Source organism: Barbus barbus (genome assembly GCF_936440315.1).
Source record: "Barbus barbus genome assembly, chromosome: 40".
Lineage (NCBI taxonomy): Eukaryota > Metazoa > Chordata > Actinopteri > Cypriniformes > Cyprinidae > Barbus > Barbus barbus.
This window is the reverse complement of record NC_136718.1, coordinates 8895706-8917363: the sequence shown is the minus strand read 5'-3', so window position 1 is coordinate 8917363 and position 21658 is coordinate 8895706. Positions and strand designations below refer to the sequence as shown.

At 38.0% G+C, this 21658-nt stretch overlaps 2 protein-coding genes across 3 annotated transcripts in view; one reads left to right on the top strand and one right to left on the bottom strand.

Moving 5' to 3' along the window:
• Positions 1-14189, top strand: part of LOC306859998 (tensin-2-like) — a gene marked incomplete at its 5' end in the record, with an annotated part of 50124 nt that extends 35935 nt beyond the window's left edge. The window contains 22 exon segments of the mRNA XM_079401497.1: positions 85-268; positions 368-418; positions 525-647; positions 1713-1777; positions 2182-2265; positions 2346-2458; positions 2692-2752; positions 2956-3031; positions 3155-3284; positions 3776-3841; positions 4064-4180; positions 4778-6223; positions 6417-6576; positions 6867-7858; positions 8308-8439; positions 9115-9210; positions 9895-9972; positions 11184-11261; positions 11340-11508; positions 11623-11691; positions 13634-13663; positions 13889-14189. Of these exon segments, the coding sequence (XP_079257623.1) occupies positions 85-268; positions 368-418; positions 525-647; positions 1713-1777; positions 2182-2265; positions 2346-2458; positions 2692-2752; positions 2956-3031; positions 3155-3284; positions 3776-3841; positions 4064-4180; positions 4778-6223; positions 6417-6576; positions 6867-7858; positions 8308-8439; positions 9115-9210; positions 9895-9972; positions 11184-11261; positions 11340-11508; positions 11623-11691; positions 13634-13663; positions 13889-14030 (4462 nt within the window). The 3' untranslated portion in view covers positions 14031-14189.
• A 157-nt stretch (positions 14190-14346) lies between these two features.
• Positions 14347-21658, bottom strand: part of LOC306859999 (forkhead box protein P1-B-like) — a 42329-nt gene continuing 35017 nt past the window's right edge. For both annotated transcript variants that reach the window (XM_079401498.1, XM_079401499.1), the window contains 6 exons: positions 20602-20678; positions 20354-20455; positions 20160-20281; positions 20008-20071; positions 19556-19719; positions 14347-17754 (listed from right to left, as the gene is read on the bottom strand). In XM_079401498.1, the coding sequence (XP_079257624.1) occupies positions 17592-17754; positions 19556-19719; positions 20008-20071; positions 20160-20281; positions 20354-20455; positions 20602-20678 (692 nt within the window). In that variant the 3' untranslated portion in view covers positions 14347-17591. The remainder of the gene's footprint in view (positions 17755-19555; positions 19720-20007; positions 20072-20159; positions 20282-20353; positions 20456-20601; positions 20679-21658) is intronic.

The window sequence follows — 21658 nt, the reverse complement described above, 5'->3', positions numbered from 1 at the left end:
CATGAAATTTAATTGAATTTTATGTCTGTTGGCTTTTCGAGTTATTTGACAGAATATTTAAGCTGGTTTCCCCCTCTCTCTCAGGACCTTCAGTGTGGACCGGGTGATGGACAGAGTGATGGAGAGGCACTATGATTTCGACCTCACATACATCACGGAGAGGATCATCTCTGTCTTTTTCCCTCCTCTGCTGGAAGAACAGCGGTACCGCCTCAACCTCAGGGAGGTGGCAGCCATGCTCAAGTCCAAACACCAGGACAAGTTTCTGGTAAGTGACTCAGCATGTATTTACTGTATCTAAGGGAAGTTTACTTATGTCATTGTACTAGAGGCATTTTCACTGTTCTGGTCCATTTTCCTCCCACAGTTATTCAATCTGTCTCAGCGGAGGCATGACATCACCCGTTTAAACCCAAAGGTAGGGGCTGACTTTGTACGATTTTATGTGTTTATGTTGCTAGTTGCTTTGTGGCTGAACTAAAGACCCAATTGCACCACCTGAGATTAAAAAGTCTCTCTCTCAGGTTCATGACTTCGGCTGGCCAGATATGCACGCTCCTCCTCTGGATAAGATCTGTGCCATGTGCAAAGCCATGGAGAACTGGCTGAACTCCGACCCCCAGCATGTGGTCGTTCTGCACTGTAAGGTCAGAGGTCATTGTAGTCTTTGGACTGTTCATGTCAGGGTCACAGGGTACTAAAGCGTGCTGACGTGACCCTTAAGGACCACCCTGTCGAGCGTCACCACAGATGATAACATGAAGACAGACCTGAGAGGATGTCTTGATTTGACAAGCTTTTAGTTTTATGCAAGATGTTTAAAACAGCAAAAGCAAAGAGTAAGAGATGAGAAAGCACTAATACATATTACATTGTTTTGGATCTTTAGCAAAATTTCAAAATCTGGAATTTTTATCTAGTTTAAATCTAGTTTAAGAAATGATCAGATGGTCAGACGTTCTTCCTCTGAAGCTCAAGTTGGATCATCATTATCGGTTTTTACACAAACTTGCTGTCAAGCAAAAGGGGAACATGCCAAAATATATAAGCAACCACCCTTAACACCCTAGCAGCTTCTTGAAAACAAGCTAAAAAACAGTTTATTGTGAAAAGCATGTTCATTTTTCAAAATAGATTTCACTAGGGATGTAATGATGCACCCGAGCCGGTTGAAAAGCAATTAAAAAAAATATGTGGTTGAATAAATTGGCTGAGATGTTAAATGAATCACATAAAAACTGCTCATGCTGCATGTATGCAACATCTTTGTTTGGTTTGTGATTAAAATGCAGTGGTTGCCTCTCATTTTAAATGGAAACAGCACAGGCCAAATTTTAGTTCTTTCATTTGCATTATTATTTCATTTATTTAATTTGTTTATTTGGGATTTGTTTTCATTTCAGTTTAGTTTTGTTATTTGGCATATTTTAAAATCACAAAGAAATATGCAGCATTTTGCCTGAGAAATAGACACCCCTTCTGCTTCTTCATAATTTGTCTTAAATCTCATTTTGTTAAAAAAATCATGAGAAAATCCTATTGTGAAATCAGTATTGTGAATCGTATCGCATCACATCGTTACATGCATAGCTTTCACTCAAATTGTTTGGCTTTTTAAAACCTGACTGTCCGAATGTCTTCTTCATTTGGAATTGAAGTGCAAATCATATCTGTATCAGTTGTATTGATTAGTATGGTTTTTGTTTTTTCAGGGCAACAAAGGAAAGACAGGTGTTATTATTGCTGCCTACATGCATTACAGCAAGATATCAGCAGGGTAAGTTCAGCCATTCTACATTGCAAGGGGGAACAGACTTTATTTATGATTTAATCTTAATTAAAATATAATTAAATAATATAATTAAAATAATCTAACCGAATTTAAATGCTAAAAAAGGTCATGGCAATCATTTAATTTTTTTTTTTTTTTTCTCCTCAACAACTTTTGTTTTTCTTGAAGAACACAGGGTTCTTGAAACTTGTGTTATATAAATTGTATTGTGGTTGATATATGTAATATACAAAAATAAAGTTAGAAACAAGGCGTTTTGTCTTGTAATTACAGCAGAAATACTGAAAAAAATATTTTAGTCATTATGGGGGGCTTTCTGGTTAATTAACAAGCATGTGTCTTTGATGTGATTTTTTTTCTTATGTCTTCAACTGCATTTGTGCACACAGGGCAGACCAGGCCCTCAGCACATTGGCTATGAGGAAGTTTTGTGAGGATAAAGTGTCGTCCTCTCTCCAGCCCTCTCAGAACAGGTACATCCCTTTTGATTAACTGATCTTTGTGCTTTTACATACTGTACTTTTTTGCATTGTTAACACTGATATCTCTGCAGGTATATCTATTACTTTGGAGGGCTGCTCTCAGGGGCCATCAAAATGAACAGCAGCCCACTCTTCCTCCATCAGGTCCTCATTCCTACCATCCCCAACTTCCAGGAAGATGGAGGTGAGTGAATATTTTCATGACATCATTTCCTGACTTCATTCATGCATAAGCCCTCGATGAGGTCATTGAGGTAATATGTGTCTATGTGAGAACATATGTATTCATTAAACAAACCTCCTTCACATTCGCACATTTCAAGTTTGTTTTTAATCTTTTGCAGTGGAGGAGAGAGAGACACAGGGAGTTTGCCAATTTCTCCTTCATATCTCACTTTTTCCTCATTCTCTTGACAGGTTTCTTCCCTTTCCTGAAGATCTATCAATCCATGCAGCTTGTCTACACTTCTGGCATCTAGTGAGTGAGGATCTATTGGAGACATTTACATAATTTAAAGCATAATTAGAGGTGTTTGCTAGGACAGGCACCATTATGTCGTTTAATACGGTTCTAATTATTACCTAGCATTACCTTCATATCTTCTTCAGGAAATAAATAAATTATAAATTTAGTTTAAAGAGTATTTTTGCAAACTGTGTATGTTTTTTTTTTTTTTGTAGTGATCTGCAGGGCTCTGGGAGCAGACGGCTGATTGTTACTATTGAGCCTGCACTGCTGCTGAAAGGAGACATAATGGTATGTGGGGCTGTTTTTATCTGACCCTGATATATTACAACTGTCAAAACCATAGGCATTTCCATCACTTTAATCTCTTGCTCTTTGTCATTTTTATGGTCTCTTTTTCTGTTTTTCCTGTAGGTAAAGTGTTATCACAGGCGGGTTCAGTCTGCTGAGAGGGACTCTGTGTTTCGACTGCAGTTTCATACGTGCACCATTCATGGAGCCCAGCTCTGGTTCGGCAAAGGTGAACTGGATGAAGCTTGTTCAGGTACATTCTTAATGGAACAAGCCAAGAATCATATGCCAAGCTCATATATTTTTACAATAAAAGCAGAGCCGCCTGTCCAACTCTGACCGCCTTGAGCTGAAATGGCCTGGGGATATCAGCTGAGCTTGGTTTTTTACGATGTGCTTTTTTATTTCGGTGGTCTGTGTTCTTTTAGCTGTGCCGTAAATTATCACCCTTGTTCCCATTGGGTAACACCTGCGCACCACAGCTGCGTAATTGAGATGAGATACAGATTTTCACGTGACAATAGATTCTCTATGGGCTTACATACAAGCATGGGAGGCAACTTCAATTGCTTGTAAAACGCTGGGAAAATTCCTAGATATTAATCATTGTTATAATCAAAAACACATTTATGAAGTTTCTGGTAAGGAGAGGATATTATATACAAAGCCCGTTATTAATGACAAATATTATTAACTGGAAACGGTCTTCTGTTTTCCTAATGATTAACAATCTCTATCCTGTAGATGACAGATTTCCCTCTGATGCCACAGTGGAATTTGTGTTTTCAACTGGGCCTGAGAAAATCAAAGGTAACATCAAAACCTTAATCAAAATGCAGATTAAGTTCTTACTAACTGTTTGCAGTTTAAATGACCATGAAATTGTTTGATAAACACAATTTTCTTTCCTTGCACAACATTTGCCATTGAAACAGTGGGGTGCTATCATATCATGTGGTCTTTATCTGTGTCATAATGCAGATGTAGTCTAACATTGGTTGTAATTTTATTGTGTGTGTGTGTTTGATTCAGGGAGGGTGAGCCAGAGGAATGATCCAGCTGTCAGCGTGGACTATAACACAAATGATCCGGTGGTGCGCTGGGACTCTTATGAGAACTTCAATCAGAGACATCAGGACAGCCTAGAGGGTACAGCTATTCATTCATACAACCACATACTGGTGTTTATTCAAGCCTTCAAAGGGAACATACTGTATTTTAAACTGGACTTTCCTTTTTATTTTGAAATAAAAGTTTAATACTACTTTCTACAATGTTTACAACATCTTGCCAGATCTGATTATTGAAACTAAGAGGCAAAAACGAGATTCAGAAATAACCATGAGCACATTAACAAATGGTCAGGTTTACACACTGACACATTAACAGAGGTGTTTTTTATTAATCATAACCAGTGTTTAGTCAATAGCATACAAGCATACATCACATGTTATTTAATAAGACTGCTGTTTGCATTTTGAATTTTCACAATGATACGAGTTACTTTTTGAAGTAAATAATGTATTATGTCCTGTAATGCTGTGAAAAAAAACTCTGTCATAATATATGTAACTTGTAAAAGGAAAAGAATGTGAATCTGAAACTAAACTATGACTGCTTTTGCTGCAAACCTTGAATAATATTTTAAATGGTCTCTAGGGAAATATAAAAGGGCAAAATATGGACCTCTACATTCTTTCTTGTGCAAAACATTGATTAAAAAATAACTCTCATACATCCCTCCAGATATCGCACACACACGTGGGCCTGTAGATGGCAGCCTATACGCTCAGGTAAAAAAGCTCCGCGCTGGAGACTCTACCTCTCTGCCATCCCCCAATGGGAGCCCTGCAAGGAGCTCTGAGGAGCGTCCAAGTCAGCTTCTGTCTGTTAGCACTGATTCTGGACACTCATCTGTCCCACCTGACCGGCTCGATGAGCCGACTCGACAGGCCCCGCCTACTCAGCAAGAGAGGGAGGAGCTTGAGCGCCTGCTGGGTGGGATTGAAGGCAATGGAGGGAGGGATCGTGACCGAGAAACAGCCATTTTGGATGACGGTGATTCCTTGCCTCCTGAAAGGACTGGGTCACTGAGGTTAGTCCGTTCATGCTCATGTCGGGTGGGCTACCGATCTCAGCGTTGTGCTGAGCCTGGATGCGATGGACTCCACCACTTATCCAATGGGTACTGCCTTGATCGTCCCACCACCACTAATGGACACACAGGGGCTCCTTCTTCAGGGATGCCATCTGTCATAGGGCTTTGCCAACACCACATTGCCCATCCTCACCAATCCCTGCCACCACCAGATCTGCTCTGGGACCGCCAACAAGGTCCACAGCACTACCTTCATCGCACTTGCTCAGAGGGGCCATCTCGCCACCTGTGTCCATATCCATCCCAAGAGATCAGCCCCCATCCACATAGTCTGTCTCCCCGACTGCTCTGTAGGACGGAAGAGTACATTCCATACCCCCACCACAACCATCCACACCACCCTAAACCCAGTGGCCCCTACCACGATGTCATGATGATTGATGGCCTAGTGACACCCGGCTGCCACTGTCGGGACTGCTGTCTGCGGCAAGAAGATTTCCACACCCTCCGTTTGGACAGAGAGGAGGGAATACACTGGGAGAGGGAGGCAGAGCTTCACCGGGATACTGGGTTAAGACGGGGCAGAGAGGCTTATATGCAAAGAGGGGCAGAGATATGGGACCGGGAGTCAGGGCTACGAAGGGGCAGAGAAATGTCTCTGCACTGGGACAGAGACCGAGAAGAAGAACTACAGTGGGAGCGAGAACGAGAGGCAGAATACTGGCACAGAAGGGCTACAGTATCCCCCTACGGGCCTCACGGTCATGAATTACCAGCATTTAACTTCGATCCACTTCCCGCAGGCCATCCTGCATACCCCGAACCCTCCCGGTCCCATTCTCACGCCCATCTGGATCTCAAATACAGCAGCAGTTCCAGTGGATACCAGACACCACACCAAACGTGCCCCTGCTCCCCCTACCAGCCGTCACCTTCAGAGAGTCGTGGCTATGCCTCGGGTTACCAGTCTGAGTCCACGTCCCCTCTTCCACCTCCCTCCGCCTCCTGCTCTGGCCCAGTGCATCATGCCAGCGGGCCTACAGATAACCAAACAGACTCCCACTCTCAGCAGTACACCTCTGATACAAATACAGGTGAGAAATGACTTGACGGATACAATTAAAATCTTTTGTTACAGTGTATTGGACTGTCTTAAAATTTGAAGCTTTTACAAATAAGCTTTCATTATCATATATTAAAGAAATGTGTATGCCCTTCATCTGCATTCAGTTTCATCTGTGCATGATCAAATTTGTTCATCAGTCTGTATGCTGCTATCCCTATCAGATTGCCCTGTTGCGGATAGCATAGGCTGGCGTAGTCACATTACCCATGGTTCCCTGCGGCGGATACATCGAGATCCACATGCCCCATGTTCAACACCCTCTGATATTTCAGGACCTCCAACACCAGTCCACACAAGCAGCCCCTTGCGAACCCAGGAGAGGTAACTGCATTTAAAAGTTGATGTGGGGTTGCTCCTGCAGAGTTTAGCTCTGACCCTAATCCAAGACACCTAAACCACCTGAACCTTAATCTCCAACCCTTCAAACAAAACTGAACCAGCTAATTAAGGTGGTCAGGTTTACCTGAAAATAACAGCAGGTGTGTTGGAGTGGGGTTGGAGAGCTGTAGTCAGGTAACCCCCAGGAGCACAGATGGCTACTCCAACAGTAGATGAAAATTTTACCTGCTGACTTAATTTAACATTGTGTTGATTTCTTCTTCCATTTTCAGTCCTAGCCTGAGTGTCCGTGAGTACGAGTCAAGAGAGGTGAACAGTGAAAGCAGTTCAGCCCACTCCCACAACAGGATGCACCCACCTGCCCTACAGTCCAACAGTACCAGTCGGGGGTCTCGGCAAACTGTACTTTCTTCCAGTCAAGAGATTCCTGAGATACACCCCTTTCCTGCCACCCCCACCTCTGCCCAACAACTCTCTGCCCATTCCTCGCCAACGGCATCTTCCACCCCACAAATCTCAGCAGAACACTCCACCCCTTTAACACCTCCATCAGAATCCACCCAGTCACAAACAAACAGCTCACCTACTGCTGCTACAGTGCCACCCAGAGGGGAAATGGTACCACAATCAACTGAGACTGCTAAACCAGCACGCTCACCAGGTCCCTCTTCTCCCATCCCGTCCGAGTCCATCTCAGCTCACTCGCAGAGCAATGGAGTATCACCATCTCCTGAACCAGACACCCCTTCTGCTTCTTCTGCCTCTGCGTCCCTTCAGCCGCCCACTGGCGAACACGAGAGCTCTTCTTCCCCTGAACCCCCAGTGTCTGGTTTCGCGACACTGGGTAGGAAGCTGATGTTGGGCTCTGAAACCTCACTTCCTGCAGGACACAGTATGGACAGCAGCCCCAGCTCCACTCCCACCTTTCCCATCTCTCCAGCCTGCTGTACCCCATCTCCTCCGCCAGGCTCCTACTCTGGGTGCCCATCTGCCTCCATCCCACAGCCTCCCCTCCCTGAGAAACGCCGCCCATCCGGCCTGCCAGGATCACCCAACGGGAGGTCTGGAACGCTGAGGGCATCCATGAGTCATCAGCCTTCTGTCCAACACCATGTTACATTCTCACCTTCAGTAGGAGAGCTGACTGTGCCCACTGGACAGAGAGAAGTTGGAGTGGAGGGTGAGATGGGCAGCCATGTCAGTGTGAAATTTGTGCAGGACAGCTCTCGATTTTGGTATAAACCTGGCATCTCCAGAGAGCAAGGTGAGACATCCACTGTTGTCTTATAATTTAACTATACAAAACTAAATGCAGTTTAGAGATGCCTTCATGGCCAGCTGCTAATAAGAACAATCTACATTTTTAATACAAAAGTACGGTATACTGCAATATAATGGCAAGATGTGGCTTTTGAGTTGCCTTCCAAAAATATCCCAAAAATGAAAATCAGGACATGTCTATCAATAAATACCCAGCATTATTGCTGATTGCTATTGATCTTTGCATAAACAGTTTTGCTTGTGCAAACGCAACCATGTCTTATTAGGGATCCTTGCACTTTTCATAACCCTTAGTATGAGCAGTACTAATAATGATGCTTACTTTTGTGCTGTAGTGTTTTTGCACATGCTGCAACAGATTGTTGTTCCATATGCTTGGATCTTTTTTTAAATAGCAATGTCTCATTAAACTGTCCTGTCTCTGTTCAACAGCTATAGCAGCACTGAAGGAAAGAGAGCCAGGGGCCTTCCTCATCCGAGACAGTAACTCTTTCCAGGGGGCTTACGGTCTGGCCCTAAAAGTTGCCAGCCCACCCCCCAACGTCAATAACCATAGCAGCAAAGGTACGCCACATCTGCAGGCATTTCCTCACACAAACATTTATCTTGCTTCAGTGTTGCTCCGAAAGCTCTCTGTCTGCACAGGAAACATACGACTACACCTGAAGTACTCTAGCAGAGCTAAACATCACAAGAATTGTAGTGTTTATTTCTGGACCAAACAGAATTTCAAAAATTATGACGATTGTCTTTGATTGGACAAACAAATCGGTTGATAGTGTTGTGCTCTATTCAGATTTGAACTGAGAATGCCATTGCCAATTTGAATTAAGGTGACAAACACAAAGTAGAAATGCAAAACAAATTTAAATGTAAGTAGAATTAAAAGGAATTCAGTTAAATTATTGTGACTAATTTTTAGTTAAAAAAGCAAAGTCACGACAAACTTAGAATTTTAGCTTTTCATTGTCTTGAATATTTTATTGTCATAAGTAATACTGGACCAAGTGCACTGTTTATTTTTTGTACAATTCAACTAAATATTTAATTGAGAAAGCACTGAGAAATGTTTTGAAAATTTTGTGTGACTTTTGCCTTTAAACAGTGATATATGTTTATCTAAATGTCCATTAATCACAACTGAAGTGCAATATTTCGAAAGGTTGTCATGATTTGGCATACAACCAATATATAGCATCATAGTCTGCATTAAAGATATAATTTCCTGTCTGTTAGCAGGAGGAGACCCTCTGGAACAGCTGGTTCGACACTTCCTGATTGAGACAGGGCCTCGTGGAGTGAAGATTAAGGGCTGTCAAAATGAGCCCTACTTTGGTGAGCAGTTCAGGAATCCTCTATAGAAGTCTACGGGCTGGCTCGCCAAAAACTGATTAAGCTTAGTCCTGGTTGAGCTTAAAGGGATAATTCACCCAGAAATGATAATTCTGTCATCACTTACTTACCCTCATTGTCATTCCAAACCTGACGTTTTATTATGATGTTAGAAAGTTCTTGTGGTCCCAAACCTGATATGGAAGACCAATATCTGAGTACAAAGTTGGAGTTAATAGAACAGCCAGCCTGAAAAAAGCTGTATGAAAGTTGAGCTCAGGTTAGTGTAAAAATGAGTTTGCACTTTCCTGAGATATCTGAGGGGGGATTAGTTTGCTCAATGCATGCAATGTATTCAGACAGCAATAGTGTCCAATCTCCATGATATCTCCGTCATGTACTCTAGCAGCGCGTTGAATATGCCAAATAGTTCAGAACGCTGTTTCATAAAAAGAGCGAACGGACAACCTTGAGTTGTAGAAGTAGAGATAAAGCTCATATCTTTGATGTAGCGTTTGTTTTTCTATATTAGAAAGCCAAAATGTTTTTTTGTGCTTGCAATTAGTTGCCTTCTGGCTACATTCTGGTGCTTTTGTAATCTGGCACATCAGTTTTAAAGATAAATAAAGTTGAAGTGTTATGAAAGCTAAGTATTGAGGTCCTCTGTGTGTGTTTTGTCATTGGTAGGGAGTCTTTCAGCACTGGTGTATCAGCATTCCATTACACCTATCTCTCTGCCCTGTGCCCTCCGCATCCCAGAGAAAGGTAAACAAAACGCCACACATCAACACCATGCTGAGATATCACTGAATGATGAAAGCACAGACACAACATACACTCATTGTGGGCTTATAGTTTATGAGGAGTTGTAAGGCAAGAAAAGAATGCTTTCAAACAAAAAAGCCAGAGAAAGTATTTTTATTAAACTACAATACAGCATTTTCCACTGTATTCTGTGCTATAGACTCTTACTACATACTAAACAAAACAGTAATTTTTTTGTAACATTTATTTTTTCTTTAATTTATTGATTTTACTTCCTTGTGACTGTATTCAACTACACTTTGCCAGGTAATTCAATAATCACACTGAAAATTAGACTGATTCAAACTGCCAAATCTCAAGTTTTTTTTTTTTTTGACTGATTCATCAAAAGAACCACTCACACATAAGAATCTTGTTTGTGCATCAGATAACACTGGTTGGACTGTATGTTTTTGCATGAGGCCAGCAAAGACAATGTTGTAGATAATTTGTAAGTTAAAGATAATATACATAATATACATGTGTCATATTTTTTGTCTTATTTATTCTCTATTGTATTATTTTGCAGTAGCAGTTATTTTTAAGACAGCTGAACTAAAAAAAATATTTATTTTGGCATGGATCTGCATGTATAATGTGCAGTATTATACATAGACAATATTATACATACACTACCATTTAGTACTGTATATTATACATACAACTCCAAAATGTTATATACAGCTGTATATTATACATACAGCTCCATTTTTTAAAAAGAATATTATAAATTCAGCAAGGATGCATTAAATTGATCAGAAGTGATCGTTAATACATTTATGTTGTAAAGATATATATTTTAAATAATTGCTGTTCTTTTGAACTTTCTGTTCATTAAAGTAACCTGAAAAATACATCAGTTTCCACAAAAAATATTAAACAGCACAACTGTTTTCAAAATTGATAATAATAATAATAATAATAAATGTTTCTTGACCAGCAAATCAGCATATTAGAAAATATTTCACAATATTACGGTTTCACTGTATTTCTTTTTATCAAATGCAGCCTTGTTGAGTTTGAGACCTCTTTCAAAATCAAACCTAAAAATAAAAATTGCCACACTTTTTAACCATAGTGTAAACAGATATGATCACAAGATTTGTATTTAAGCAACTGCCAGTGTTTGAATCTCAGAGACTGGTCTATAAATCATGATGTCACACTCTCAGACCCAATAGGTGAATTCGTGGAGGTTCAGCCAGTCAGTAACATGAGTACAGCTGCAGACCTTCTGAAACAGGGAGCAGGTAAGTGTGAACCAGCACATCTATCCTCATGTGTTACTTCTTACTGTAACGTCTATAAACTCTGACGTCTCTCCTTAGCCTGCAATGTGCTGTACCTGAACTCAGTTGAGACCGAGTCTCTCACGGGACCCCAGGCTATCGCTAAAGCCACAGGGGCCACAATGTCACGCAGCCCTCGGCCCTCTGCGACAGTGGTTCACTTTAAGGTGTCAGCCCAGGGCATTACACTGACGGACAGTCAGCGCAGGTATGCCCACTAGTTCCTCTTTGAAAGCATAATCATATAATTTTTCAGTTTTCTCTGAGCAATAGAAATGTTACTGTCACACTGAGTTTGACTATGAGAGGTTGGGGTTTTCAGGGTGTTTTTCAGGAGACATTATCCAATCAACAGCGTGACTTTCAGCAGTGTGGACCCACAAGACAGGAGGTGAGACTGTGGTGGCAAAAATGCAAACTGGTATACAAGAGTGGTTTATGTATCTGCTCTCCATGTTTTCTCAAACGTGGTTATTTGTTATTACATTATTGTGTGTTACAGTGTGTTGTACAACAGTATGCAAAGTTTGCAGTGCATTCCACATCCAATGCAATTACAGACCATTAATTAAACTGTTAATTAATTAAACCGTTTTTAAAAATTTTGTTTTGCTTTTGATATATTATTTTTTGTTTTGTGTAATGTTTTTTGTTTGTTTGATTAGTTGGTTTATTTTGTTCTTTCTTTTTTTTTTTTTTCTTTGTTGTTTTTTTCTACATTATATATATATATATATCTATTTGTTTGATGTTTTGTTTTGTTTTGTTTTGTTTTGCTTTGCTTTTTGTTTTGCTTTGTTTTGTCCTTGTTTTCTTTTGTTTTAAATATTTTTTTTTTACATTTTGTATTTTTTTTTTCTTTTGTTTTACTTTGTTCTTTCCTTTCCTTTCCTTTCCTTTCCTTTCCTTTCCTTTCCTTTCCTTTCCTTTCCTTTCCTTTCCTTTCCTTTCCTTTCCTTTCCTTTCCTTTCCTTTCCTTTCCTTTCCTTTCCTTTCCTTTCCTTTCCTTTTCTTTAACTGTTGCCTGCCTAGAACTAGTAGTAGCTCTAAATATTAATCAGGTAGTGCATGACTCTGTGTGGGCTGCTCTGTCTGTTTGTGCAGTATGTGCATAATTATTATTATTATTTTTTTACTCATTTATGTGTGTATATTTTATGTGTGTAAAACACAAGCTTTGGGGCTTTGAAATGCAAGAACACTTTCCTTTTCTTAAACCATCGCTTTGAACCCTGTAAATTGTTTGGGCTCTGCGATTTTTTTTTTTTTTTTTTTTTTTTTTTTTTTTTTGTAAATGCTCTTTCATGGCACACAGCTACCAGTTTTGCATCTAAAGAATGTGAGGCAATAACATTAAACCAGATGTTACAGGAAAGAGCATTTTTCATTTGCATGAGCCCCCCCAAATATGCATGGGCCTTTGAGCAAACTTAAAGGAATAGTTCACCCAAAAATGAAAATTTACTGATAATGTACTCACCCTCAGGCCAACCAATATGTAGATGAGTTTGTTTCTTCATGGGAATAGATCTTTTTAGAAATTTTGCATTACTTCTCTTGGTCCTCTGCAGTGAATGGGTGCCGTCAGAATAAGAGTTCAAACAGCTGATAAAAACATAATCCACACAACCCCAGTCTATCATTGTGAATAAAAAAAATTGTAAGAAACAAATCCATCAAGACGTTTTTAACTTTAAACCTTCACTTCTGACCAAAATATGAGTTCATAATCCAAAATAACCCTTACTCCAGTGAAAATGTCTCATCAAAATCCACCTAAATAATTGGGCGTATTTCTCTCCTGATTCAGACCATACAGCTTTTTCACTGGCCAAAGCAATATTGTATATAGAGTACTCATATTTTACCCAGAAGCAATGGTTTGAAGTTGTTTTATTCTAATTATGGATGTATTACAAACAACTTTTTTGGTGAACTATTCCTTTAAAAACAGCTTCTCAGTCACAATTTACAAAATATGATTTGACGTAGACTCCAAAATGAAGCCTCAAAGCATTGTGTGTTATGTCCAAAGCATACTCTACACAAGTAAATGAAATCAAAGTCTAGCTACATGAGCTCGATTTCACATTGCAATAGGAAATGTATCAGAATGGAATTCACATGCAGCACAAATATATTACAACCACAAGATTACACTAAATATACACAGTACTTGTGTAGAGTATATGTTTGTCCTCAGATTGAGAGCATGTTCATGTGTGGCTGCAGCGTCTAGTGTGTGAGAGTGTTTTGTGTGTGTGTGTGTGTGTGTGTGTGTGAGAGGGAGTCTGTTCCTCAGTCTTGTCTCTGTCTCCCTCTTGCTGCCGTAGGTGGACTAACTCAGACAGCACGACCTCTAAGTAAGTCTAAATGATATGTGTTGTCTGGACTGTTCAGACAGCTGGTTTCCTCTGTGTTGCTCCTGATAGGAAACTGATTATGTGCTTATGTGCATGTTAATTTACTCTTATCTTACCATAGTACCGTATCATCCTGTCTGTCCGTTCACTCTTTATTTGGATTGCAAGTCTGACTGATATTTTATGCCCAGTCGCTCATTCGCGCATCTCTTTGTCTCCTCTCAGAGTATTTGGTTTTGTTGCCAAGAAGCCCGGCAGCGTGGCGGAGAATGTGTGCCATCTTTTTGCAGAGCTGGACCCCGAACAGCCCGCGACTGCCATCGTCAACTTCATTAACAAAGTAATGCTGGCACCACAGAGACGCTAGGGCCCCGGGGACGAGGAGGATGGTTTATCTTCACCAGTAATGTTGCACCTTCTGTCAAGTTTAAGACGTTTCGCCAAAGACAAGGGATTTACTGTTGACTAACATGATGCCAAAACACATTAAAACCAAAATATACTACAGAATGTAACCAAACTAAAGCCAGCCGTCTGTTGTGGTTTTGCCTTCGTAGAGCTGTTTTGGTGTTCATGGGATTGTAATTGACTTTTTGAAATACATTCACTAAGATTGTTAAATAACCCTGGCAGCAGGGGTTTTCAAACATATAAAGCACTGTTATTGACCCAAGAATAAAATAAATCTGTTATATGCACTCAAACTTCTGAATTGCACAGATAACAGTCTCCGCAGTATGACAATCATCACATCAATTCTTGTACTGATGTCAATTTGGTTTTTGAGTTTTGACGTATGCTAAATTATGGTCGGAATGCCATTTTTTTTTGTCCTTTTAACTGGAAAGGAGGTGCCATGGTTTCTATTGGAAACTTATTTCAGCCACAGTAAAAAAATATATATATATGTATGTATATGTATATATGTATGTAATATATACACATATATAAAAAGGTAATTGTGACTTATCTCACAATTCTAACTTTTTTGGCCATTTTAAGTGTATATCTCATAATTTTGAGTTTCTATCTTGTAATTCTGACTTGTTTCTTGTAATTCTGTATATCTCACAATTTTGAGTTTCTATCTTGTAATTCTGACTTTTTTCTTGTAATTCTGTATATCTCACAATTTTGAGTTTCTATCTTGTAATTCTGACTTTTTTCTTGTAATTCTGTATATCTCACAATTTTGAGTTTCTATCTTGTAATTCTGACTTTTTTCTTGTAATTCTGTATATCTCACAATTTTGAGTTTCTATCTTGTAATTCTGACTTTTTTCTTGTAATTCTGTATATCTCACAATTTTGAGTTTCTATCTTGTAATTCTGACTTTTTTCTTGTAATTCTGTATATCTCACAATTTTGAGTTTCTATCTTGTAATTCTGACTTTTTTCTTGTAATTCTGTATATCTCACAATTTTGAGTTTCTATCTTGTAATTCTGACTTTTTTCTTGTAATTCTGTATATCTCACAATTTTGAGTTTCTATCTTGTAATTCTGACTTTTTTCTTGTAATTGTTAACATCTCACAATCCTGAGTTTATGTCTCAGTTTAGATCTTGTGATTCTGACTTTATTTCTCAGAACTGAGAGAAAAAGTCCAAATTGTGTGAAAAACTCTCAAGTACCTTTGTTTTTAATCCTTTGGTGAAACAAGCTTCCATAGTTTCTGACTCTGGCCCGGTGTCTGCGAATGATAGGGAAAGTTACTGAGCGTTTGAGACGGAGAAACAGATGGAGGACCAGACATGGCGTAGTCATGACCCTGAGCAGCTGTTGTGCTCTGCTGGAGTTCCAGTTTTAGGAAGATTTAAATGTCATGTAGTATGATGTAATAATGGAAGGTTGACGGTCATGTGATGATTACCCAGAGAGAATTTGGTTACTTTTAGAGTAGGAAGGAACTTTATTTTGTCCCCATTTGTTGTGTATTTCATGCACTGTTCATAAATAGAATATAAAATAAAGCAGACAGTGGTTTATAACCATCCACATCATATTCAACCCATAGCTTTGTCAATTGACAGTCACACATCATGCTGTACTATTGCCTACCATATTGTGTAGTAGAACATTATATTGGAATGTAACCAGTCTTTAAACTGATTGGACGGGTGGACGTTTCCGCCTTCATTCTTTGCATAATGAGTTAACGATCTCCAGAAGCTGTTTATAACCAAAGACGTGGCCATGTACTCAATCAGTTACTTTAAGCTGTGCCATTTATTTTACTTCTCTTTATCAACAAGTTATTTCTGTTTTTGACAGATAGTAAGACACGTCTATGACTTTAATATATTGTATTCTGTATTTTCTTATTGAGCTTTTTATGTAGTAATATATTTTCACACATGCAGCTGACTTGGAAAGTAAAAGAAAAAAAAAAAAGACTACATGGAAGGATTTTGATGAGTTTTTTTTTTTTTATTACCATGTTATTTTTTCAGTGTATGCACAAGTGAAAAATATAATAAATGTAAAGTCATGGTACCAAATATGAATGCATGATGTGAATTATTTCAGTTCTAATGCACTATTATATTCATTTACCACCATCAATATACTTCAAATCAGAGGTGTGTATGTATTATTCATACACCTCAAATTTGATTAGTCTATTTATTAACTTTATTTTGTACCTTTTTGTTGTGCATTTAATGCACTGTTTATATATTTATATTTGCATAAACAAATGAGAAAAAAAGGATTTATGCATTTAGAATTACTTATGGAAAAAGCTGACACCATATAACTTTTTTCACATTTTCATACAAGAATTTATTAATCATAAGGCCATTTATTCAGAAGTAATGAACAAACTGACAATTGATTTGAAATTTATGTCATTATTTAGTTTGGACATGTGTAACAAGTTACTGTCAACAATTATTTCCTTATCTACTTTTTTCTCTGTGGTACAATTACTCAAATGATTACAATTAGAAAATGCTCAATGTCATGAGTTTGACATTAAACGAATCCTACACTCATCAAGTGAAGACCTCTTTGTCTTGGCCATATCAAAAGGGACAATGTAAACAGGGTACACAAAAAAACATCTTTCACAATCTTTGGTAACTGTTGATTCTTACTACAACAGCGAAAACCCCCCCCGAAAGAAAACGTTTGGTTCAGCTTTACAAGTAAGCGAATGATTGGGACCGTTGTGAGTTTCCTTTGAGAAAATGTTTTGGATAATGAAAATACAGTAACCTTCTGTACACACTGAAGTGAAAAACAAATCAAAAACTACAAATGAAAAAAACATTCATCAAGTGCTGGTTATAAAATGTTCCCCTTTGGTTTTGTTTTATCTTGAAAAAACAGAGGTAAAAAAGATAAAGACATTCACAATTTCATTTCCATTCTACCAATAAGCAGCTCGAAATTTAAGGCCACGCGTTACCGGGGCCGTCGTCAGGTCCTCTATGTTACAGCCTCACTGGGCCGCCCATCGAAATATCGTCGTGAACTTAAGTGACGGCCCTGATGGCGACTAACCCTACAGTATTTGAGGCAGAGGTGATTCAAACTTGCATCAACAACAAAGAGCTTTTCATTCAACATTCACAGCTGCAGTGAACAGATTTTGTGGAAAGCTAAATATCTCATCATATACAGCTTAAAAATTCATTTTCCTCAGTTGACAGGGAAACCACCTTCCCTTTCAGGTAAGCGCTTCATGGGAGTTCAGGTGCCCTAGTGTTTAATATACAAACCCAAGATGACGTGTAGTCTACAGCGCCCTCTTTTGTCCTCTGCAAACACAGAGGAGCCCTTTAGTACCAGTGAGGTCAAACCACTGCATACAACAGAAACAGGTACATCGAAACAATAAATAAATGGTTGTTCCCAAAAGGAAAAGTTGCAGCTGTCAGTTTTATGAGTCTGATGGAGGAGGGCCGATGGATGGGCGAGGATCTCAGCAGTGGAACGAGTGAGGTGATGAGGAGAACCCCGGCTGGCAGGCAGAGTCGTGCTCGTGGTGGTTGGTGTCTGGACTGTGCTGGTCTTCTGTCTCTGGAGACATGGAGCTATTGTAGTCCTCGGCCTCCATCGGCTCCTCTTTGATTTGAGACCGATGCCTGTGAACACAGACCGCTCACGTCAGCCAGGATCAAACCGAAAATCATACTTCAACAAATTCGTCCCATCACTTCTGATGAATGACTATGCTATTTTTAATTGTGTCTTTTAAGCAGAATATCAACATTTGTGAGATTTTGACAGAAAACAGTTTTGAGTTTGACATCTAATTTTGTCTCTGGAAAATGGTGATCTATTACACTGTATTATAATGAATTACCTTAATGTTTTTAGATTTAGACAAAATTATTACACAAAAATAGTGCAATAGTTGATCATTTTACAGGTTAGAAACATCTGAACAAAGTAAAAACAGTAGTGAAGTGTTACAAAAAAATTTAAAAAGAAGAGATACAAAGAAAATCTAGATCTAGACTGTAGTTCAGATTTTTACACGCCTTCATATTTTCACGGGCCCTGAGCTAAATTATACGGCCATTTTTAGCAGCTTATCTTTAAATTAATCAGAAGTGAAATAGACTTATGAAAGTTGTTTTACTTCAAGTTTCTAAACTTAAAATTTAACTTTGAAGTGAAGTTAAAGTTTAAAAGCTTTTAGTAACTTTAAACTTAACAAATATTCTCTCTCTCTCTATATATATATATATATATATATATATATATATATATATATATATATATATATATATATATATATATAGAGAGAGAGAGAGAGAGAGATATTTTATGCTATATATAAAAGATTTATTATAACTTATCTTTTTAAAAAAAGCATTATTAATGTTTTCATATTTGTGATGTTATTTCTGTATCATTGAGATAATAATCTGATTCAAAATATTAATAAATCCTAAAATAGTTTTATATTTTCCTTTTTCATTTTAAATGTAACATTTTAGTGATTTTGTTATATTAAGTAGTTTTTATTTTTATTTTATTCTTATGTATCTTTATAGATCTTAATTTTTATTTCAGTATTAGTTATTTTAATACATCAAGTTTAACTAAATTAAAATGAGAAATGTTGCATTTATTTTATTAATTGTTTTATTTCAGTAAATATTTAAATAATGAATATGGTTTATTTTATGGTTTTCATTTTAGTTTTAGTTATAATGCTTTTGGGGATTTTAATTTTTTATTTTAATGTAAAAAGGTAAAATTACACCTTTTTACAAGATGATGGCCCACAATAATGGAGTTATTCCATATTTCCATAAATTAGATTAACATTTCAGACGTTTAAAAACATACAGGCTAATTGGGTGAAAATATTTGGCATTCATAGTGTTGCCATTATGACATATCTTCAGTTAAAATGTGGGCAACTTGAGTATATTAATTTGCCTGTATGTAAGTCACAGAATAAATTTACCTTTCAGATGAATCTCTTTTACTGGGATTCTACTTGATTTGTCACTGGTCATTTAATTATTCAAATAAATTCTCAAAACAATTTTAAATATTTGATTTAGTATTCTACATTAATGACACCTTATATATAAAAGTTATATTTATTAAGAATTCTATCAAAAGTGTTTTTCTTGTTCAAGGTAGGTGCCATCTTTCCTCTTTTTTTTAATTTGTCCTATGGCAACTAGTTTAGCAAATGTTTCTAATTTATTTCCCCTAATAACACACTGGCTGATGCATCATCATGATCCTACACATTCTAAAAGTAAATGCACTTTGACCTTAAGGGGGGCATCCTCCCCCATCTTACTCTACTCAAAATAACGTCAATGCCTTTTTTAATCTTTAAAATAAGGCAGTCAGTGGCTGATAGATGTTCTCAGGGTTTATGTGATTGATGGCGGACAGGCAGGAGAGTGGACTCACAGTGTGGGCACCGGAGAGAGCTCCAGGCTGGAGTCGCTGTGGGAGTTCTCGTCATGATCGTGAGAACTCATGTCCTCATGCAATGCGCTGGCCAGAGCCATCAGACTCGAAGCTCCCATGGACGCTGAGCCATACAGGGGCAGACTGCTGTCCACCATCGCTGCCTGAGGAGAAACAATGTTTTAAGACCAAGGAAAATAACACTGATATTACATTACTAGTTACTAGTAATGCATCCATACCATTACTAGTATGGATGCATTAAATTGATCAAAAGTGACAGTAAAGACGAGCATATTAGAATGATTTCTGAAGGATCATGTGACACTGAAGACTGGAGTAATGATGCTGAAAATTCATCTTTGCATCACAGGAATAAATTACATTTTATAATATATTAAAAATCTTGCCAAACTATTAAAGCGGTAGCTCATGTATGAACGACTCCATACCTGCAGAGAAGACAGGGTGGGATTCTGACCCAGACTGGACTGGATGTTCTTCACCAGAGGTGATCTGAAGAAACAGACATCAGTGTCATTAGCAACAATGACCTCAGAGGAATCTGCGCACATGAAATCTTTGCAATGAGATCTGCAATTACCCAGTGATCTTTTGTGGCCTTCTTTTCTGAAACTCCAGTTCGTCCACAGTCCAAACGGCCCCCTTCACATTCTCGACTCGTACAAAACACTTGTGAAGACTGAGGTTGTGGCGAACTGCATTCTGAGATCACAGAATAAATTAACAAACTGATCCAAGGCACAGGAAATCATTCAAGACTATCTTTTCAGTTACCTTCCACGTTGCTGCATTGCGTCTGAAATACGCAAACGTTCGAGTGAACCAGTTGTAGATTTCATTTAGTGTTAGCTGCTTCTCAGGAGACTCCAAAATGCCCTATATATTAAAAAGGGGAACATGCATCTCATATGGCAGCTGATGAAAAATACAAATCAACGTCTAACTATAATTAATTTGTTCAGAAATCCTGTTTGATGGCTGTCTTATCAGAAACGGTGCAGACCTCGATGATGGTTTCTTACCTGCCTGATCAAAGCTGCATATGTAAATGGAGGCCTGACCTCAGCACTCAGGTAGAACTCCTTATTCTGCACAATATCTGAGACACAGGAGAAGGGTGCTGTCAGTTACACTTCATTTATCAAAGCAATCCTGTCTTTTTTTTTTTTGGAAAATGGGGTTTTCCATATGTGCGGACGTAATTCTCACCCAGAAAAGAAAAAGAAAGAGAAAGAATGAAAGGCTTGTGCAATCGTCTATAATTTGACAGGTTTGGAAACATCTGAACAAATTTAGAACAACAGTAATAAGGTGTTACAAAACTAAAATAAAAGAAATGAAGAAACATTTTAGACGTTTCAACTGTAGTTTAGATTTTACATGCCATAATATTTTCACTATCTTAAAAAATATATGGCCATTTTTCAGCAGTTTATCCTTAAGTTAAGCATCAGAAGTTAAATAGATTTTTATGAAACAGTTTTTTGCTGCAAGTTTCTAAACTTAATTTAAGTTTGTAGTAAGTAGTAACTTTCTAAATAGTAACTTTAAGCTTAAACGCATACATAAATACTTATATACATTTTATAGAGAGAGATAGATAGATGGATGGATAGATAGATCTATTTACAAAGAAATAATCAATGCACGAATGTTGAAATAAATTCTTCCAAAAAAAAAAAAAAAAAACTAGTAAAAACTCAGTATTTAAAATTAATTTATCTGTATCTAAAAAAAAAAACAACAGCCACAAAACAAAAGATTACATGCTGAGATGCTAGCAATCTTATTATTACAAATTTTATTATTTTACATTATTATTACTACATTATTACTTTTGTTACAACAACAAATGCTACAGTCGCGCAGGACCTATCCTTTTCTGCATACACAGCTATTACTATTACTCTTTTTGGGAAAAAAAATAAATAAATTATGACTTGAAATTGTTACATGTGGACTGAAGGAGGAGCAGGATCCTCCTTTTCTGAAAGTTGAAATAACCCTACTGGGCAGGTGAGGGTTCCAATGGCCCACATTTCTCTCACACTGATTTAGGGTCATTCTTCTTGTAGAGCC